General features: G+C 40.2%; 2 protein-coding genes across 2 annotated transcripts in view; one reads left to right on the plus strand and one right to left on the minus strand.

The window, feature by feature from the left end:
• TIMP4 (TIMP metallopeptidase inhibitor 4) overlaps window positions 1-701 on the plus strand; it is a 51,215-nt gene extending 50,514 nt beyond the window's left edge. The window contains exon 5 of the mRNA XM_084633726.1: window positions 96-701. Within this exon, the coding sequence (XP_084489852.1) occupies window positions 96-293 (198 nt within the window). The 3' untranslated portion in view covers window positions 294-701. The remainder of the gene's footprint in view (window positions 1-95) is intronic.
• Window positions 1-17,484, minus strand: part of SYN2 (synapsin II) — a 424,652-nt gene that overhangs the window by 147,715 nt on the left and 259,453 nt on the right. Inside the window, exon 5 of the mRNA XM_084633725.1 lies at window positions 8,267-8,356. Coding sequence (XP_084489851.1) covers window positions 8,267-8,356 — 90 coding nt within the window. The remainder of the gene's footprint in view (window positions 1-8,266; window positions 8,357-17,484) is intronic.

Here is a 17,484-nt window from a genome sequence, read left to right on the forward strand (position 1 = left end):
TTTCATATGCTGAAAAGGTGTGAAGCAAATGAGAAATGTCACTTTAATGGGAATTTTGATGAGTACACTGAACTAACTTCATATTTCACATTTAGATTACTACCTGCTACATGGTGCCCTGCTCAATCACTACACCAAACGAGTGTCTCTGGACAGACTGGCTGATAGAAAGGAAGCTATATGGGCACCAGGCCAAGCATTATGCCTGTATCAAGCGAAGTGATGGCACTTGCAGCTGGTACCGAGGTGGCCCTCCCCCAGAGAAAGAGTTTACTGACATCAGCGAACCTTAAATTGATCACTTCCTAAAAAGCCTGGGAGCCTAATTCCATCAAATGTTGCATGCTCACAGCTTTGAACCGCCAACATCTTATGTATCTGTTGCTTAGAAACAAAAACAAATTGTGCTGTACATGTAAAGTACAGAGTCTGTGGAATTGGCACCCAGGCAAGAAGAGGAACAAATCTCTTGGAGGTAGCTTATAAAGTTCTGCTTTGTGTACAGGGGCTTTAGTTGAGAATGGTCCTCTGTGTTCTCAGAGGCATAACAACTTTCCTTTTTACCAATATGAATGTAGATGAACAAAAGAATGATCAGATTTTTGCCCCCTACTCCAGTTACCTAGCAGATTAAGAAAACCCTGTGTTTCAGTCCAAAACAGTTTTTCTGATACGTGAAGAATGTTTTATACAACTTTTTTTTTTCTGTACGGAAGCCTTCTGATAAAAAAATATTGTACAGTGTATATGTAAAGTATTATAACAATGTGCTGTAAAAAAGAGTCAAAGATTCATGTTTTCTTCATATTTGTTGAAACAAGTTAAACATTTTTGTGATTAAAAACTTCTATGTTCTTTTCTTTTTTGTATGTTACTTAAATGTCCTATTTCTTACCCGTGTATTATAACATTTGTTTGTAATTAGATTAAATATATATCTTTGATAATCACAAACGCCTATCCAATTCATTGATCCAATGGATTGGCACATCTGTAAAGAGAAGCGTTCTAATGTTTAGGTATTACACCAACAGAAAAAAAAATGACAATATGCACCCTTAGACTAGTTAGATTTACAGGAAAAGTAAAGCATGAACATTGTCAGTGTAGCAATGGCACCTGGAAAAGCCTCTGTACATGTGACACCACATTATTCTCATATTTCACTACTGTTATAAGCCCCATTTTTAGCATGAGAGTGACTTTAAGAAATCCCAAAAAATTTGACGATTTTTAATTCTTCAGATTTCAATACAAAATTTACCATTTTTTTGGGTAGTCATTTGCACTTTGTGATAATGAATTTTGCAGCTTGCAAAAATGTACCAGAAAAGTGTTATCTTTTTGGAGGTTAGGGGAAAAAAAGGCAAGATTTTAAGATTTGAAAACACAATACTGAGCATGCATTAATTTCCATACATTTTTAACTTTAAAGAGGCAAATTAATAAGGGATGGCAAACTTCAAAAGTTTGGCACCAAAGCTGAGAATAATTATCCATATCTATCTGAACCTCTGGGTTTGAGAAACTGAGTAGGAATCCTCATGAGATAAAGACTCTGTTCTGACATTTCCAATATCTCCTAAATATGGCCAGGTCAGAACCACCTCAAAAATACTCTGCTCCTCATTGTGTTTTTGAATTTCACCATGTAGAATTAATGCAAAGGGAGCTGCCATATGAGAGCTGAGAACAATAGTTAGATTAATGACTTTGAACATCAAAAATAGTTCAGGTTTGAATAGAGCCATTTATTATTTTATATGAATAGATTCAATACTTTGGAACGTACTGAATGAAACATCATGATACAGTAATGGAGTAAATGGTCTTTGGAATTGTTATAGTTTATGGGGTTAAGAATCCTACTTTCTGAGTAGTGTCTACACTTAGTTTGCCAAGCAGCTCTAAGTCCGCAATCCTATAAAAATGTATGCACATGCTTAAGTTTATGCTCATCAGTAGTTCCATTCAGCTCAGTGGAAGGTGCACATGTCTATTACATTGGGCAAACAATGTATACTTGTATAACTAGGTGTTTTCATGACACTCTGTAGTTTATTGTCTCTGTTGATGCCCCTACAGCATTAATATATGTTTTTACAATTGTGTAAATCCATGTTTACACAATAGACAATAACAAGTTTGAAGATGCTACTGTAATAGCATAACAAATAATATATTTAAATATTTTCTGGCTAAGTATTTACATATTTATGCAACACGTCAAGTTGGGGGGTATCTGTCTTGTTAGTTCTCATATACTGGTACTTGCATGAAAATAATCATCTCTTTTTGGGATGACTGTAAAAAAAATGAAACCATAAAAATAAATAAAACAACCCAACCCCAAACAAAAATACCTATGTTAGAATCTCAAACATCTTATTTAGTCACATAAACAGAAGACTATTTAGCACTAAGGCTGAAAAACTTAATTTAGCACAGCACACGGCACCTGAGATTTACATCCAAAAAATGAATGATCCTACATGCCAGTACCATTGACACTGCACTTTCTTAGGAGCAAAAGGTGGGATAAGATCAGAGATTCTGCCTTGCACCTGATTTTGCTTATACTTGTTGCTTTACAATAAAATAGAAAGTAGTGTTGTTTAGTTATTGCAGTACAGAGAACATTCTGTCCTTAATCTATATAAAATTAAATATTAATGGGCTGTAATAATTCAAGAAAAGTGTATCGTTTCAGTTCCAACAGAACACAGTAGTCAATAAAGCCTCTGGGGACAGAAAGCATTATTTCTTGGAAGAATAGGTCACCAATACTACTTAATCAACATTTCACCCTTTATTTTATATTAGACCAACTTTGCTGTTTTATGTAATAAAATACCATTAATTTCTTCTGATAAACATAAAACCCAGCCAGTATTCTGCTCTAAAAATGCAGTTTGCAAAAACTAATTTTATCCATACATTTTTTATTATGATTATTTATAAAAATTATACGCTGTGAAAGCTACGCTTTTTCCAAAAACAAAAATGAACTGTAGATAAAATTTTTGGTAGTGTGATTAACTGCTAGTGCAGTGCATATATTTGAATATACTCTATAGGTATATGTAGTTAGCTAAACTTATTGCCTTCTATCATACCAAAACAATTCCCAAATGAAGCTGCAATAGCTTTATGATCAGACACATTTTCTATCAAACACATGGCTAATTTAGTCTACAGTACATGTACATTGGGTATTTGTTTTCAAATTCATTTGATTGTAATGGTGTATTTTGAACAGCACTATGTAGTAAATGGATATTTTCTGCTTTGTAACTTGTTTACTGCACTTCTGTTTATATTTTAAAATTATAAAGTAAGCAGGCCTTAAACTCAATGAACGTAACACACATTGCCTTCTTTCATCATATAGTGTACCTTTTTTCTTAAATATTTATATATGATTTATATTTCAATCAAAACTCTTAAGTGTGAATTTTACTATATGAAATATCAGTTTTCTATATTCAGTCTATGAAACATTTTACAATTGATTTGCCATAAACTATCCAATATAAGGTGTTTCAAAACTAATGTCTGTTGAGTCTGATTTCTGTTTGAACTTAAATCTGACTAGATTTTCCATTGTGGAGAACAGAGAATCTGTCTTTCTAACAACAATAAAGTGGGGAGGCAGAGCATCAAAAGGTACACATGAGTACTTATTTTACTGAGATTCAGTATTGACAAGGATGGTAGGGGAAAAAAATCACCTACAGTAAAGCTTTCAAAGTGTATTTTCATATTAAGATTTTCACTGTATTAGCATTCATGTATCAGAACCAACAAACTATTTTTAAAAGAGAATGTCCGCTTTCCAGTTCCTAAAACTTCTGTTGTGTGTGTGTTACATTGAAGGTCAAGGATGAAATGCAGCTTGCTATATCATTTGGTCTTGATTTGAATGTAACTCATCTGACGCATATTCACAGTTGGAAAAGCGTAAGAGAAGGGAGGCTGTGCAAGTGAAAAAAAATGAAAAAAATCAAAGGTTATTACTGAAATCATTTAGTTATGAATAGCTAAATACTGTCTTCCTGTTCTTAAAATAATTCTGATTAATTGCTATCAATGTGTCCTACAAATAAGCCTGAACAGGGCACTTTTTTCATGGGAGAATGTAAGGAGGCAGAAATCTAGTGAAAAAAGAAAACTAATTCCTGAAAGGAAAGCTGAAAAAATGTGATCCAAGCTCTGATGAGTTCAAAAAGCACCATTTTGTAAGGTTTCAATCACTTTTTTTTAGTGAAATGTCCCTGTTCTAAAAAGCTTTCCATTAAAGCAGCTCCCAAGCTTGCATCGGAGAATGCTATCTTTGTTTACTTACCTTTTATTGCCTTTGGAAAAACAGTACAAGAGAGCCAGGAACAAATGATCACTAGAGTATGAAAGCAGCAAAAGAAATAGAAGCATAACAGTACATCAACCCTGCTGAGTTCAAAATCTCCTATTCTCAGAGCTTTGGAATACCCTCTTATCCCAAGATATACAGTTTTAAATTGTAGAAAACACGTTCTAGTTTATGCCTGGGGGAGAAACGGGACCAGGATGTACAGGAAGAGAAGAAAAAGACCTTCTTTAAAAATCAGAAATTATCTACAGAGGTCAAAGCAATCTCAAACCAAGCTGGATATTAATAATGTTTAAATAAACATTATTACCCCGATACGGCTTCAGCTCATCTACTGAGAAAACTCCCCTCACTGGATCATCTTACATCTCTCCACAGAAATTCCAATAAAAGCTACCTAGCATATTTTTTCTGAGCCACAGACTTTCCAAAACTTCCTCCAGAGGGAAAAACAAACAAACAAATCTACATCAAACTTTCCTCAGTCACGGTAGCACATTTGAAATATATACGACAATACACGACAATCCAATTCAGAGACAAAGAAGAGTTGACTTCAAAATAATATTAATGACACAGGAAATTTGTCAACACTCCACAAACTCACTCAAGCCTTTTGCAATCAAAAGTTTAACAAAAGGCAAAATAATAACCTCCTTGCTCAATCACTAACTATTGCTGTATAGGATCCAAATAGGTAAGAGGACAAGAAACAACTAACATATTGCAAGATGCATTTGAGAACAATCCCATCATCTGTCAAACAATATTTTATGCACTCACAAATAAATACACATTAATACCTTTCCAAGTTTTCATTTCAACTTCAGGATCTGAATTCAATCTATGCTTTAAGACAGCAGCCAGCAGTGGAACTTGGGAAGATGTTGGTCTTTCTGCAGGGCATTATATGCGAGGTACAAGCAAATTAACTGAAACCTCAACCAATTATTGAGACTGAGCAATGGGATATTTTATTCTCGATTTTTGTAACTTCCAGTTGCAGATGTACAGGCAAAAATAGGCTTTTATAGGCTAGCAAAATAATTAAAAGAGCACAAATGAGTCACATGAAGGTCAATACTGACCAGTTTTGTTCTTGGCCATCTCCAGTACCCTAACAAAATGTACAGTATCTAGCAGGTGAAAAGATATACTATGATTTGAAAAGGTGTGATTCTTACTCTCTATCTATAATGAATTAATCCCCCAAACAAAGGACACTTGTTCATTTCTCATGTTTCACTTTTCAAAAATTGGAAAAATGACAAAGTTTTGGACCTTGCTACCAAATGCATCAACACTCATGTCAGGGAAGGTCCTCCCTATTCTCAAAAGATCCTTGGGGGTTTGGACTGCTTGAAATTCACTGCTCTAGATCAGTAACTTTCTTCCTGGAGAGCTCCTGTTCACCTTTCACATCAAATATGTGGCTATTTTTTAAGCTCCTCTCACTTGAAGTTGCACATGGGGTAGGAGGAAGGATGGGAGTGCTAAGCTAATAGTTCATAACAGCCAGGATTCTGCACCAGGCAGCCATAAAAAGGAACAGGGATTTTGCCTCCCTTGCAAAAGCTGAGAAGACAGAGTAGAATAGTCTCATGCTGCCCAGTTGCCAGGAAGTGATTAGAGAGGGAGACAGGGGACTGTGGATGAAACTGTAATCAACTGAAGTCAATGGGAATTTTGCCATTGATTTTAATAGGGTCAGGCAGGATTTTATCCACAGTAATGTAGTGTCAAATGGAGCTACGCAGGCAGCAATCATGGTTCAATGACCTATAATTTACTGCTGATTGCTAATGTTCAAATCATGACATCGCAGCAGTACATGGTACATTTGAGTCACGATAATGCAACATTACACAACAGATACTGAAAGGTAAAGTTGGGGCTTTGTGCTGAGACTGCTTTGTGGCTCATTGCTACTTCGTTCCAGGGGAATGGCTCTCCAGCTCTGCAGGGTTGAATGCCTCTCCTCTAGACAAATATAGCTATGGAAGAATCTACATTTAGAAACAGTAACAAAAGAAAAATTAAAAGAAGGCTGCAAGATAAGACACTAAGCCTGTGAGAGTCATGCGGATCCTGCAGGCTCTCAATATGGGCGGAGGACCATCTCTTGCAAGTTTGCTAGCAGGTTGGATATTCTACATAAACCTGAATCTCCAGAAAAACATCACCTTTATTTACTCTCAGCGCTTCGGTCCTCCCTCCGTGTTTACTTTTTGATGTCTTCAGAAAGAACCAAGGTTTTCCCACAGCCCACCCACAGAACTCCAGGTGTCACCTTTGGACCTACCCAGGTGTTTGCAGGATGCTGGATGGATAGTCCTGACTCCTTCAGTGTCTTATTAAATGAGCTGTTGTGTAAAGCCTCCACCTTCACATGAGTAATTAACACATGGAGAGAGGTCTGATTTTGTGGGAGAGAGAATTAGGGAAAGGAATAAATCATCAGGTTGAAAACAGAATGTCTGCTAAATAAGACAAATAAACAGGTCAGCAGGCTAAGAAGACAGAATGTCTGAGCCAACTAAGATAAGAGGGAGAACACACAGGGAACTATTTACTATGAACTAGATACAAGGGACGAAAGAAATTAGGCATGTAGAGATGAGATAAAGAGGAAGGCGAAGCAAGGACAGTGCGTGAACAGTGGATGCTGCACAGGGCTTGGTTCCTGAAAAGTATCCAAGCTAATCCAAAAATGTGTGATGCAATGTATAGTAAATGCAATGAGATGTGTAATGTACATAAAGGGAGAAGGTTTGTGTGCAACTTTGAAGCTGTGATGTATCCTGTATCAATCAACTCAGTGTAGCAGTGCTGTATGCCAAACAAAGACACCTGAGTGACAAAGGCGGGAGTTGAACTGAGTTCTTGGGAAGCTGAATGGAAAGCGGTCTCAGAGGGAATCCCAACACATATGTGGGTCTTCATATGGAGGCAGAAAGCATCTGCTCCCCTCCCCCATAAAAGGGAGGGAGTGAAACTCACCTGCTCCTGCTGCCAGCTGACTGTGAACTGAGCTGCCTGAAGAGCTACCTACCCCAAAATTCCTGATGAGTTATCCAGGGAATTCCCAGTATTACCTAGCAACCATGCACTAGGGATTATGACATTTGTCCTCCTTAATGTGGTTGCTTAGCTATTGAGACTACTGAATTGGGGATTATGGGGCCTCAGCAGGTTGTTTAACAGATAGGAAACTGGCATTAGGAACAGGATTGTTATTTGCACCTAGTGCCATGTGATGTGTGTGGCTGGCTAGGAACCTTCAACCCCCAGAAATTCATGGATTAATAGAAGTAGTAGCCTTTACTTGGCGATTCCCCAAAGACGTCGCTTGAGGAAGCAGCCTCATGGGGCCTCTGAGACACCCCAGATTTGTGGAACCATTGGAGAATTGCATCAAAAGGTACGTAGTATGTGGGAGCCCTGGGTGAGGTGTGAGCATTTGTTGAGTGAGCAGAAAATCTGGGAATTGTGAACAGCATCAGCTTAGGTGCATAAAGGTAAGAGTTACTGATTTTAGATGGGTTTGCCGTTCCATGCAAACATTTCACACAGCCTTACTCACCACCAATAAAGATAATAAGTATTCTGGGATGCATCACACAGGACTAGACTGGCAACACTTCCATGAAGTAGTCCCTGCACTTTAGCATTTATATTCTTTTGTTTGTTAGAACCAGTTTGTCTGTCTCAAAGCTGAAGGCAGTAATCTTTCAATTACCACAGAGATGCTTTCAAGAGGTCGCCCAGTATTATGCCACTGGAAATTTCCAAAAGGACATTAAAAAAAATAGACAGTGAACGAAGGAATCATGGGTGATTATAACTCCAGTTCTGTCCATACAGTAATTGGCTTTTAATGTTACTGTTTGCACCTACCATTTCCTTGTGATTTGGGTAGAATGTTTGTTCAATTAGAGGGAACTTCTCCACACCCAGAGTTTTGGAGATGGACACCAGCTGGGCAAACTGTAAAAGAAAACAAAGAAAACAACAATGCTGAAGGACAAAAACCAAATTCTGCTGATATGACCTCCAAATTGTCATTCTGCATCTTAATTTGTACATTTCAAAAACTCAAGATCAAACACATAGATGTATGTTATGTTGCTTTAAATTCAGCCAGATTGTGGTTCTTTCTATATTCTAATGAAGTGCATATGTAACAGCTAATCATTCCATTGCATATATACAGATAACATACATTAGGCTAATGTCTTTAGATATCTTATACTTGACATATCTTATGTGTATTTTGTGATAACAATTATATAAGAAATGTTACATTTCTGTAGCACCTTCCATCTCAAAATCTTGAAGTACTTCACAATTATCTATTAAGCCTCCCAGAACCTTTGTGAAGTTAATAGGTCATTTTGCAAGAAGGGGAAACAGAGAGAGGCACTAAGTGATTTCCCAAGATTACACAGCTAGTCAGTAGGAGAGCAAAGAATAAAATTTTAATTTCCTAGCTCCTCGTCCTGTGTCTTAACCACAAGACCATCCTTTCAATACCTTTAGTTTAGAAAGATCCCAATTATTTAACAGAATATGTGTTATGTGTATTGTATGCAACAGTTTACCCAAAACAGAAATGCAGTCACCTCTTGGGTGGATTGCAGTAACAGTGCAAAGAAACACTATTCAGTAGTTTAGGACAGATAATGAAGAGGAATTCCATATTAAATATATACTACTCAGAAATATCTGTGGGCTGTATTATAAAAAACAAAATCAGTTGACATTACAGCTAAGCAAGTAAGGTTTCTAGGGAGCAAGAAGAATTTGGCAGTCAGAAGATCCACTATGGTTTCAAGCCTCCAAAGCTTTTAGCATGTAGATGCCTATCATGTATTTAATTGTTAATATGCCAGCCTCAGACAGCACACTTTGCTGGTTAAAAAAAAAAGGCGAAGAACAAAAAAACTCTACCATAATGTAGTTTGATAAAATATCTTCTCTGTTAAAGCAGTTGTGACAAAGTTCCTCCTCTGCCTTGGTGGGTCCTGCGCTTATTGGCGGATTTGCTCACCTCAGAGATTCACAGCAGCGCTCAGTTTGGCCACTTTTGCTAGTGGCTCAAACCTGCCATCCACTCAGCTAATTTCATCACTGGCCAGCATGGGAAAAAGGAAGAACAACAATTCCCACAGTCTCTGCTGGCCCACCTAGTGGGTCAGGGGACAGACCAGGGACCTTCCCCTCTGGTGTGACCCCCAGTCCAGTTCAACTCCTCCTGTATCCAACAGGGAGTTGGGGGAATGGCCCGCCCGCTACTCCAGGTTCCAGCCCAGGGCCCTGTGGATCACAGCTGTCTACAGTGTTTCTTGTGACAGCTATAACTCCCTGGGCTACTTCCCCATGGCCTCCTCCCAACACCTTCTTTATCCTCACCATAGGACCTTCCTCCTGATGTCTGATAACTCCTGTACTCCTCTGTCCTCCAGCAGTATGCCTTCTCACTCTCAGCTCCTTGCATGCACCTTACTAACTGAAGTGAGGTCCTTGTTAAAACCAGGTCCCCTGATTAGCCTGCCTGTCCTGATTGATTCTGGTAGCTTCTTAATTGGCTCCAGGTGACCTAATTAGCCTGCCTTAATTGGTTCCAGCAACTTCCTGATTGTATCTTACTCAGGGAAAAGGGACCTGCTTAATCTGGGGCTAATATATCTACCTTCTATCACTCTCCTGTAGCCATCTGGCCTGACCCTGTCACACAGTTTAGAACTCAGGTCATACTGAAAACTGTAGAAGGGAAATGAGGCTGATGAAAGCTTTGTGTTGGATTTACAACTGGCACAGAGGATTTGATTAATTTAATGGTGTTTATTTAGCTCTTGTTTTTCAGAAACACATGTTTAACTTTATAAGACCCATAGAAAATGCCTTTACATTGAGTAGCTTTCAGCAAAAGATGAATAAATGCGAACTAGTTGGATATATGCAGCGTTGCTGTAGCTGTGTCAGTCCCAGGATATTAGAAAGATAAGGTGTTTGAGGTAATATTTTTTATTGGACCGTCTTCTGTTGGTGAGAGAGACAAGCTTTCGAGCTACACAGATGTGAAGCAGAGCTGTGTGTGAGCTCAAAAGTTTGTCTCTCTCACCAGGTTGGTCCAATAAAAGATATTACCTCATGCACCTTGTCCAACTAGTTGGATAGCATATAATACAAAGTTATAACCAAGGGAAAGGAAATGTTATGCAGAATACCAAAATAGAGAGGCTTATGGGTAGGATTCCTGAGAGTTTATTATTTATCCCAGTCTCAGGTTAAGGAACATTGGAGCCTCATGCACTAAGGAAATTGGGGGCTTCCCACTTTCCTTGAAGCACTCCTGTCCCATACATAGCTCACCCCACATAGACCCCAGAATGTCCCTCTCTCCCCCAAACACCCACACCCTCAAGTGCCCCTCCCACTCCATTCCATACACATCCTGAATGCCCCTCCCACTCCACATATATCCCAACTATCTGCCACCAGCCTCCATTTACCCTGACAGTCGCCCTGACAAACATGCTGCTTGCCACAACCCCCAACATCTTAGGCCCACTGACACAGGTGCCCTACCCCACTCCCCCAACATTCCCCACTGGCTTCCAACCCCGCAGACTCCCAATCACTCCCCACTCACTCCATAGCCCACCAAGAACTCACCCCCAGGACAAGAGGGGTGACCAAGCCAAATGTGAGTGTATGGCATTGCAATCTGGAGCAAGGAGAGGGTCAGAGCACCACTCAATTTTGTTTTTTTTCCCCCCAATTGTTGGGGGGCCCTGTACAAGTGCACTGAGGACTAATTGCTTAATCTGGGCCAGGTTTATTCCGATTCCAAACAAAAAACACTGGAAGCCCCTGTATTTGAAATCACAAACAAATTCTACCTATCAAGCACATGACTCTTGCTATGCTACCTGCTGTTTCAGAATATACAGAAAACATAGTGCTCCCATATTAAAAACCATTTATTTAAACCGATTTGTTTAAATAAAACCTTCTCAATAAGCCATGATCTGTTTATTGTATTTCACTATGGTGGTTAGCAAACAGTGAAACAATCAAATATCTAAAGAAAATGGAGAATCTGCACCATGTGTTTTAAGTAATTAAATATATTATTTAATTTTATTATTATTTAGTATTTACGTAATTAAATATAATTGGAATTCAAGATGAACGCGAGAAGTGAATTTAGAGACAAATAAGTCTGATGTATATAATGCTCCATACTCAACGTTGAAAGAAAGTGCAGTACAGAAAACATTTCTTCTCAGCAAGAGCAATGTTGGTCTAAGTCTCTACATCAAACAAAATGAGGACTAAAAACAGGATACAGGAGAGAGAAATGCCTAAACCAAACTCTCAGATCTATCTCTAAATATTGCTTTACTCCATTTCTCTTTGCAAAACTTTCCATCTCAAATTATATCATACTTTTGTTTTCAGAATACCCCTGATGTTATGGTGTGATTACATTTTGTTAAGTATTTTAAAGTTAAGAAAATCTGGGGAAGAGGAGCTAGATATTGTGCATAAATTAAAGTCATAACACTTTTTTTTTAAAAAGTGGCAATGTAACAATTTTTGGATATATGTAATTTTTAATTTTTTTTTGTACCATTAAAGGACCTATTCAAACTCAAACAAAATCAGGCCTGAGGATGTTCACAAATGCAAATCCAGAGGTGCATTCAAAGTTTATAAACAGACCTTATCTTTGCGTTGTATAGGGTTTTTTTTTGGTTTTTTTTTTTGGCTCCAAACCTGCAAAAACACAAGGAATATGCTTAACTGCAAGCATTGGAGTAGCCTCCATGGTTTCAAAGACACAGACTCATACTGGTCACAGTGCAGATGTGCACAATACAAGTGGCAGCTCCAGAAGGCATTGTGACTCAAGGTAGAACAGTGCCCCCTGGAGAATTCTGCTGCACCTAGGCAGTGTGGCTCTTGTACCACTGTTCAAAATGGTGCAGCACATGCTCCCACATTGGCTCTACGTCTCCCTGCCTGTTATGAGTAGGTTAGGATTTAAAAGTGTGCTGTCAGATCATGGTAGCTAGTTTGATCTCACTAACACCTTCTAAAACTTAACTCAAACAAGGCCTACTCACATCTTTAAGTCATAGTCAAAATAAGGCTAACCTACTGTATTAGGCTAACTTTCATCCTTGTGCAAGGGCAAGATGGTTGTCTAGTGCATTCTTAATTGTCTAGACTACTTTTAAATGTCTTCAGTGACAGGACTTACATGACATGCAAGACATAAGTAGACATATGTTATTTAAATAAAAAATAAAGTTAAGTATTATATAAGGATGCCAAAAACACTGGGGTATTTTAACCATTATCTTTTTAAAAAAATAAATCCATAGGGCTTCACATTTCACCAGGAGAATTTTCAACTTCTTATAAAAGAAAGAAGTTCACGTTCTTTTGGTTCTAATTTTAGTTAGTTGAGTTTCCTCTTCATTTTTAAAGACTGTGTCTTTGTCCTTTTCAGCTGTGACAGGGATGAAAAAGATTCACAATTAAATATATTTACGGCTTTCAAGGTTTTCTTAAAAAAATTCTTGTGGCTTTAGAACATTTTTTGTAATGTCTCTTCCATTTTGCCTATAGATGTTTCTCTCTGAGAGAGAGCAGTGGATGGCCAGCTGCACTACTTCTCCAACAATGCATCACACAGAAAATAGGAAGTATTTAGCCAGAGAGATCTTTGATTTAATATAAAAGACTTATGGGTTTTTGTTACAAAGTGAATGGGACACTGTAAATTTGACTGCACATACTGTACTGCAGGCAGATGGCTAACAGTTATAGAATTCACTTTGTGTTAGCATCACAATTAAAGGGTTGGGTAATGACCTTGCTTACTATTTGCATTCTATTAGAGTGCACTTAATTACAGGTATGTACCAGTGAAAGACTAAAAGTAATGCTGAAACTGCAGAGTGTGGGTTTTTGTTTTTCTTTTTTTGGGGGGGAAGGGGGAACGGGGGTAATTTAACTGTGATATTGAAGTGAGTTACTCCAGAATGGCTATCTCTAATGATTAGAAGTTTATAGTCCTAGCATCTTGGTGGAACTATATATTATTGTGTACTTCAAAGATAAATTTCTTCCTGTGTTCTTAAAATAAAGACTTATATGTAGTAAACTTGCTAGTGTGTATCTGTACCATTGTTCTCTGCTGGAAAGAATCAGAACTCCTGAACTGTGCATGATTAATTCTATAACTCTAACAACTAGCAGAGATTTTCCTTTATTTCAGTTAATAGAGACCTGTACTTTTTGAGCAGGAGGATCTAAGTTTTGCCCCTACTGCTGCTTTGAGATTCCAACTGCCACAGAATACAGCATCGTGGTAACCATGAACTCCTAGATGGTCACACATATAAAGATAGTTTGTACTATGTTTGTTCTTCTCCACTCCTCTGGGACCTCACTCATCCTTCGTGAGTTCTTGAAGATAACTGTTAACAGTTCCGAGATTGCTTTAGCTAGTTCCTTAAGTACCCTAGGATGAACTTCATGAGGCCCTGCATACATATAACTTATCTAAATATTCTTTAACCTGTTCTTACTCTATTTTGACTTGCTTTCCTCACCCTTGTTAATATTGTGTTGAGTACCTGGTCACCATTAACCCTTTTAACTATGCCAAAATTAACTAAGCCAAAATAGTCATTAAACACCCCCAGCCTTCTTGATGTAATCAGTTATTAACCCTCTTTCCCCACTAAATAGAGGACCTGCACTTACCTTTGTCTTTCTCTTGCTCATAACATATTTAAAGAACCTCTTCTTATTGCCTTGGATGTCCCTTGCTTGGTGTACCTCATTTTGTTCCTTTCTGATTTTGTCCCTACATGCTTGTGCTCTTCTTTTGTACTCCTCCTTAGTTATTTGTCCATGTTTCTACTTTTTCTAGGTCATTAAAGATCTCCCGATGGAGCCATACTGGACTCTTAACATTCTTCCTATCTTTCCTTCTTATTGGAATAGTTTGCAGTTGGACCTTTAAATATTAACTCCATGAGAAAGTGCCAGCTCTCCTGAACTCCTCTTTCCCTTATATGTCTACACTACGGAATAAGGTCGAATTTATAGAAGTCGGTTTTTTAGAAATCGGTTTTATATATTCGAGTGTGTGTGTGTCCCCACAGAAAATGCTCTAAGTGCATTAAGTGCATTAACTCGGCAGAGTGCTTCCACAGTACCAAGGCTAGAGTCGATTTCCGGAGCGTTGCACTGTGGATAGCTATCCCACAGTTCCCGCAGTCTCCGCTGCCCATTGGAATTCTGGGTTGAGATCCCAATGCCTGATGGGGCTAAAACATTGTCGCGGGTGGTTCTGGGTACATATCATCAGGCCCCCATTCCCTCCCTCCCTCCCTCCATGAAAGCAAGGGCAGACAATCGTTTTGTGCCTTTTTTCCTGAGTTACCTGTGCAGATGCCATGCCATGGCAAGCATGGAACCCGCTCAGGTAACCGTCACCATATGTCTCCTGGGTGCTGGCAGACGCAGTATGGCATTGCTACACAGTAGCAGCAACCCATTGCCTTCTGGCAGCAGACGGTGCAGTACGACTGGTAGCCGTTCTCGTCGTGTCCGAGGTGCTCCTGGCCACGTCGGCTGGGAGCACCTGGGCAGACATGGGCGCAGGGACTAAATTTGGAGTGACTTGACCAGGTCATTCTCTTTAGTCCTGCAGTCAGTCCTATTGAACCATCTTATGGTGAGCAGGCAGGCAATACGGATTGCTAGCAGTCGTACTGTACCATCTTCTGCCGGGCAGGCAAGAGATGAGGATGGCTAGCAGTCCTACTGCACCATCTTCTGCTGAGCAGCCATGAGATGTGGATGGTATGCAGTCCTTCTGCACCGTCTGCTGCCAGCCAAAGATGTAAAAGATAGATGGAGTGGATCAAAACAAGAAATAGACCAGATTTGTTTTTTACTCATTTGCCTCCTCCCCTGTCTAGGGGACTCATTCCTCTAGGTCACACTGCAGTCACTCACAGAGAAGGTGCAGCGAGGTAAATCTAGCCATGTATCAATCAGAGGCCAGGCTAACCTCCTTGTTCCAAAAAGAACAATAACTTAGGTGCACCATTTCTTATTGGAACCCTCCATGAAGTCCTGCCTGAAATATTCCTTGTTGTAAAGCCACCCCCTTTGTTGATTTTAGCTCCCTGAAGCCAACCCTGTAAGCCATGTCATCAGCCGCCCCTCCCTCCGTCACAGCAATGGCAGACAATCGTTCCGCGCCTTTTTTCTGTGAGGACGCCATACCAAGGCAAGCATGGAGGCCGCTCAGCTCACTTTGGCAATTAGGAGCACATTAAACACTACATGCATTATCCAGCAGTATATGCAGCACCAGAACCTGGCAAAGCGATACCGGGCGAGGAGGCGACGTCAGCGCGGTCACATGAGTGATCAGGACATGGATACAGATTTCTCTGAAAGCATGGGCCCTGCCAATGCATGCATTATGGTGCTAATGGGCCAGGTTCATGCTGTGGAACGCCGATTCTGGCCTCGGGAAACAAGCACAGACTGGTGGGACCGCATAGTGTTGCAGGTCTGGGACGATTCCCAGTGGCTGCGAAATTTTTGCATGCGTAAGGGCACTTTCATGGAACTTTGTGACTTGCTTTCCTCTGCCCTGAGGCACATAAATACCAAGATGAGAGCAGCCCTCACAGTTGAGAAGCGAGTGGCAATAGCCCTGTGGAAGCTTGCAACGCCAGACAGCTACCGGTCAGTCAGGAATCAATTTGGAGTGGGCAAATCTACTGTTGGGGCTGCTGTGATGCAAGTAGCCCACGCAATCAAAGATCTGCTGATATCAAGGGTAGTGACCCTGGGAAATGTGCAGGTCATAGTGGATGGCTTTGCTGCAATGGGATTCCCTAACTGTGGTGGGGCTATAGACGGAACCCATATCCCTATCTTGGCACCGGAGCACCAAGCCGCCGAGTACATAAACCGCAAGGGGTACTTTTCAATAGTGCTGCAAGCTCTGGTGGATCACAAGGGACGTTTCACCAACATCAACGTGGGATGGCAGGGAAAGGTACATGACGCTCGCATCTTCAGGAACTCTGGTCTGTTTCAAAAGCTGCAGGAAGAGACTTTATTCCCAGACCAGAAAATAACTGTTGAGGATGTTGAAATGCCTATAGTTATCCTTGGGGACCCAGCCTAACCCTTAATGCCATGGCTCATGAAGCCGTACACAGGCAGCCTGGACAGTAGTCAGGAGCTGTTCAACTACAGGCTGAGTAAGTGCAGAATGGTGGTAGAATGTGCATTTGGATGTTTAAAGGCGCGCTGGCGCAGTTTACTGACTCGCTTAGACCTCAGTGAAACCAATATTCCCACTGTTATTACTGCTTGCTGTGTGCTCCACAATATCTGTGAGAGTAAGGGGGAGACGTTTATGGCGGGGTGGGAGGTTGAGGCAAATCGCCTGGCTGCTGGTTACGCGCAGCCAGACACCAGGGCGGTTAGAAGAGCACAGGAGGGCGCGGTACGCATCAGAGAAGCTTTGAAAACCAGTTTCATGACTGGCCAGGCTACGGTGTGAAAGTTCTGTTTGTTTCTCCTTGATGAAACCCCCCACCCGTTGGTTCACTCTACTTCCCTGTAAGCAAACCACCCTCCCCTCCTCCCTTCAATCACCGCTTGCAGAGGCAATAAAGTCATTGTTGCTTCACATTCATGCATTCTTTATTCATTCATCACACAAATAGGGGGATGACTACCAAGGTAGCCCAGGAGGGGTGGTGGAGGAGGGAAGGAAAATGCCACACAGCACTTTAAGCACAGCACTTTAAAAGTTTACAACTTTAAAATTTATTGAATGCCAGCCTTCTTTTTTTTGGGCAATCCTCTGTGGCGGAGTGGCTGGTTGGCCGGTGGCCCCCCCACCGCGTTCTTGGGCATTTGGGTGTGGAGGCTATGGAACTTGGGGAGGAGGGCGGTTGGTTACACAGGGGCTGTAGTGGCAATCTGTGCTCCAGCTGCCTTTGCTGCAGCTCAACCATACACTGGAGCATACTGGTTTGGTCCTCCAGCAG

Source organism: Lepidochelys olivacea (assembly GCF_965140295.1).
Source record: "Lepidochelys olivacea isolate rLepOli2 genome assembly, chromosome: 7".
Taxonomy (NCBI): domain Eukaryota; kingdom Metazoa; phylum Chordata; order Testudines; family Cheloniidae; genus Lepidochelys; species Lepidochelys olivacea.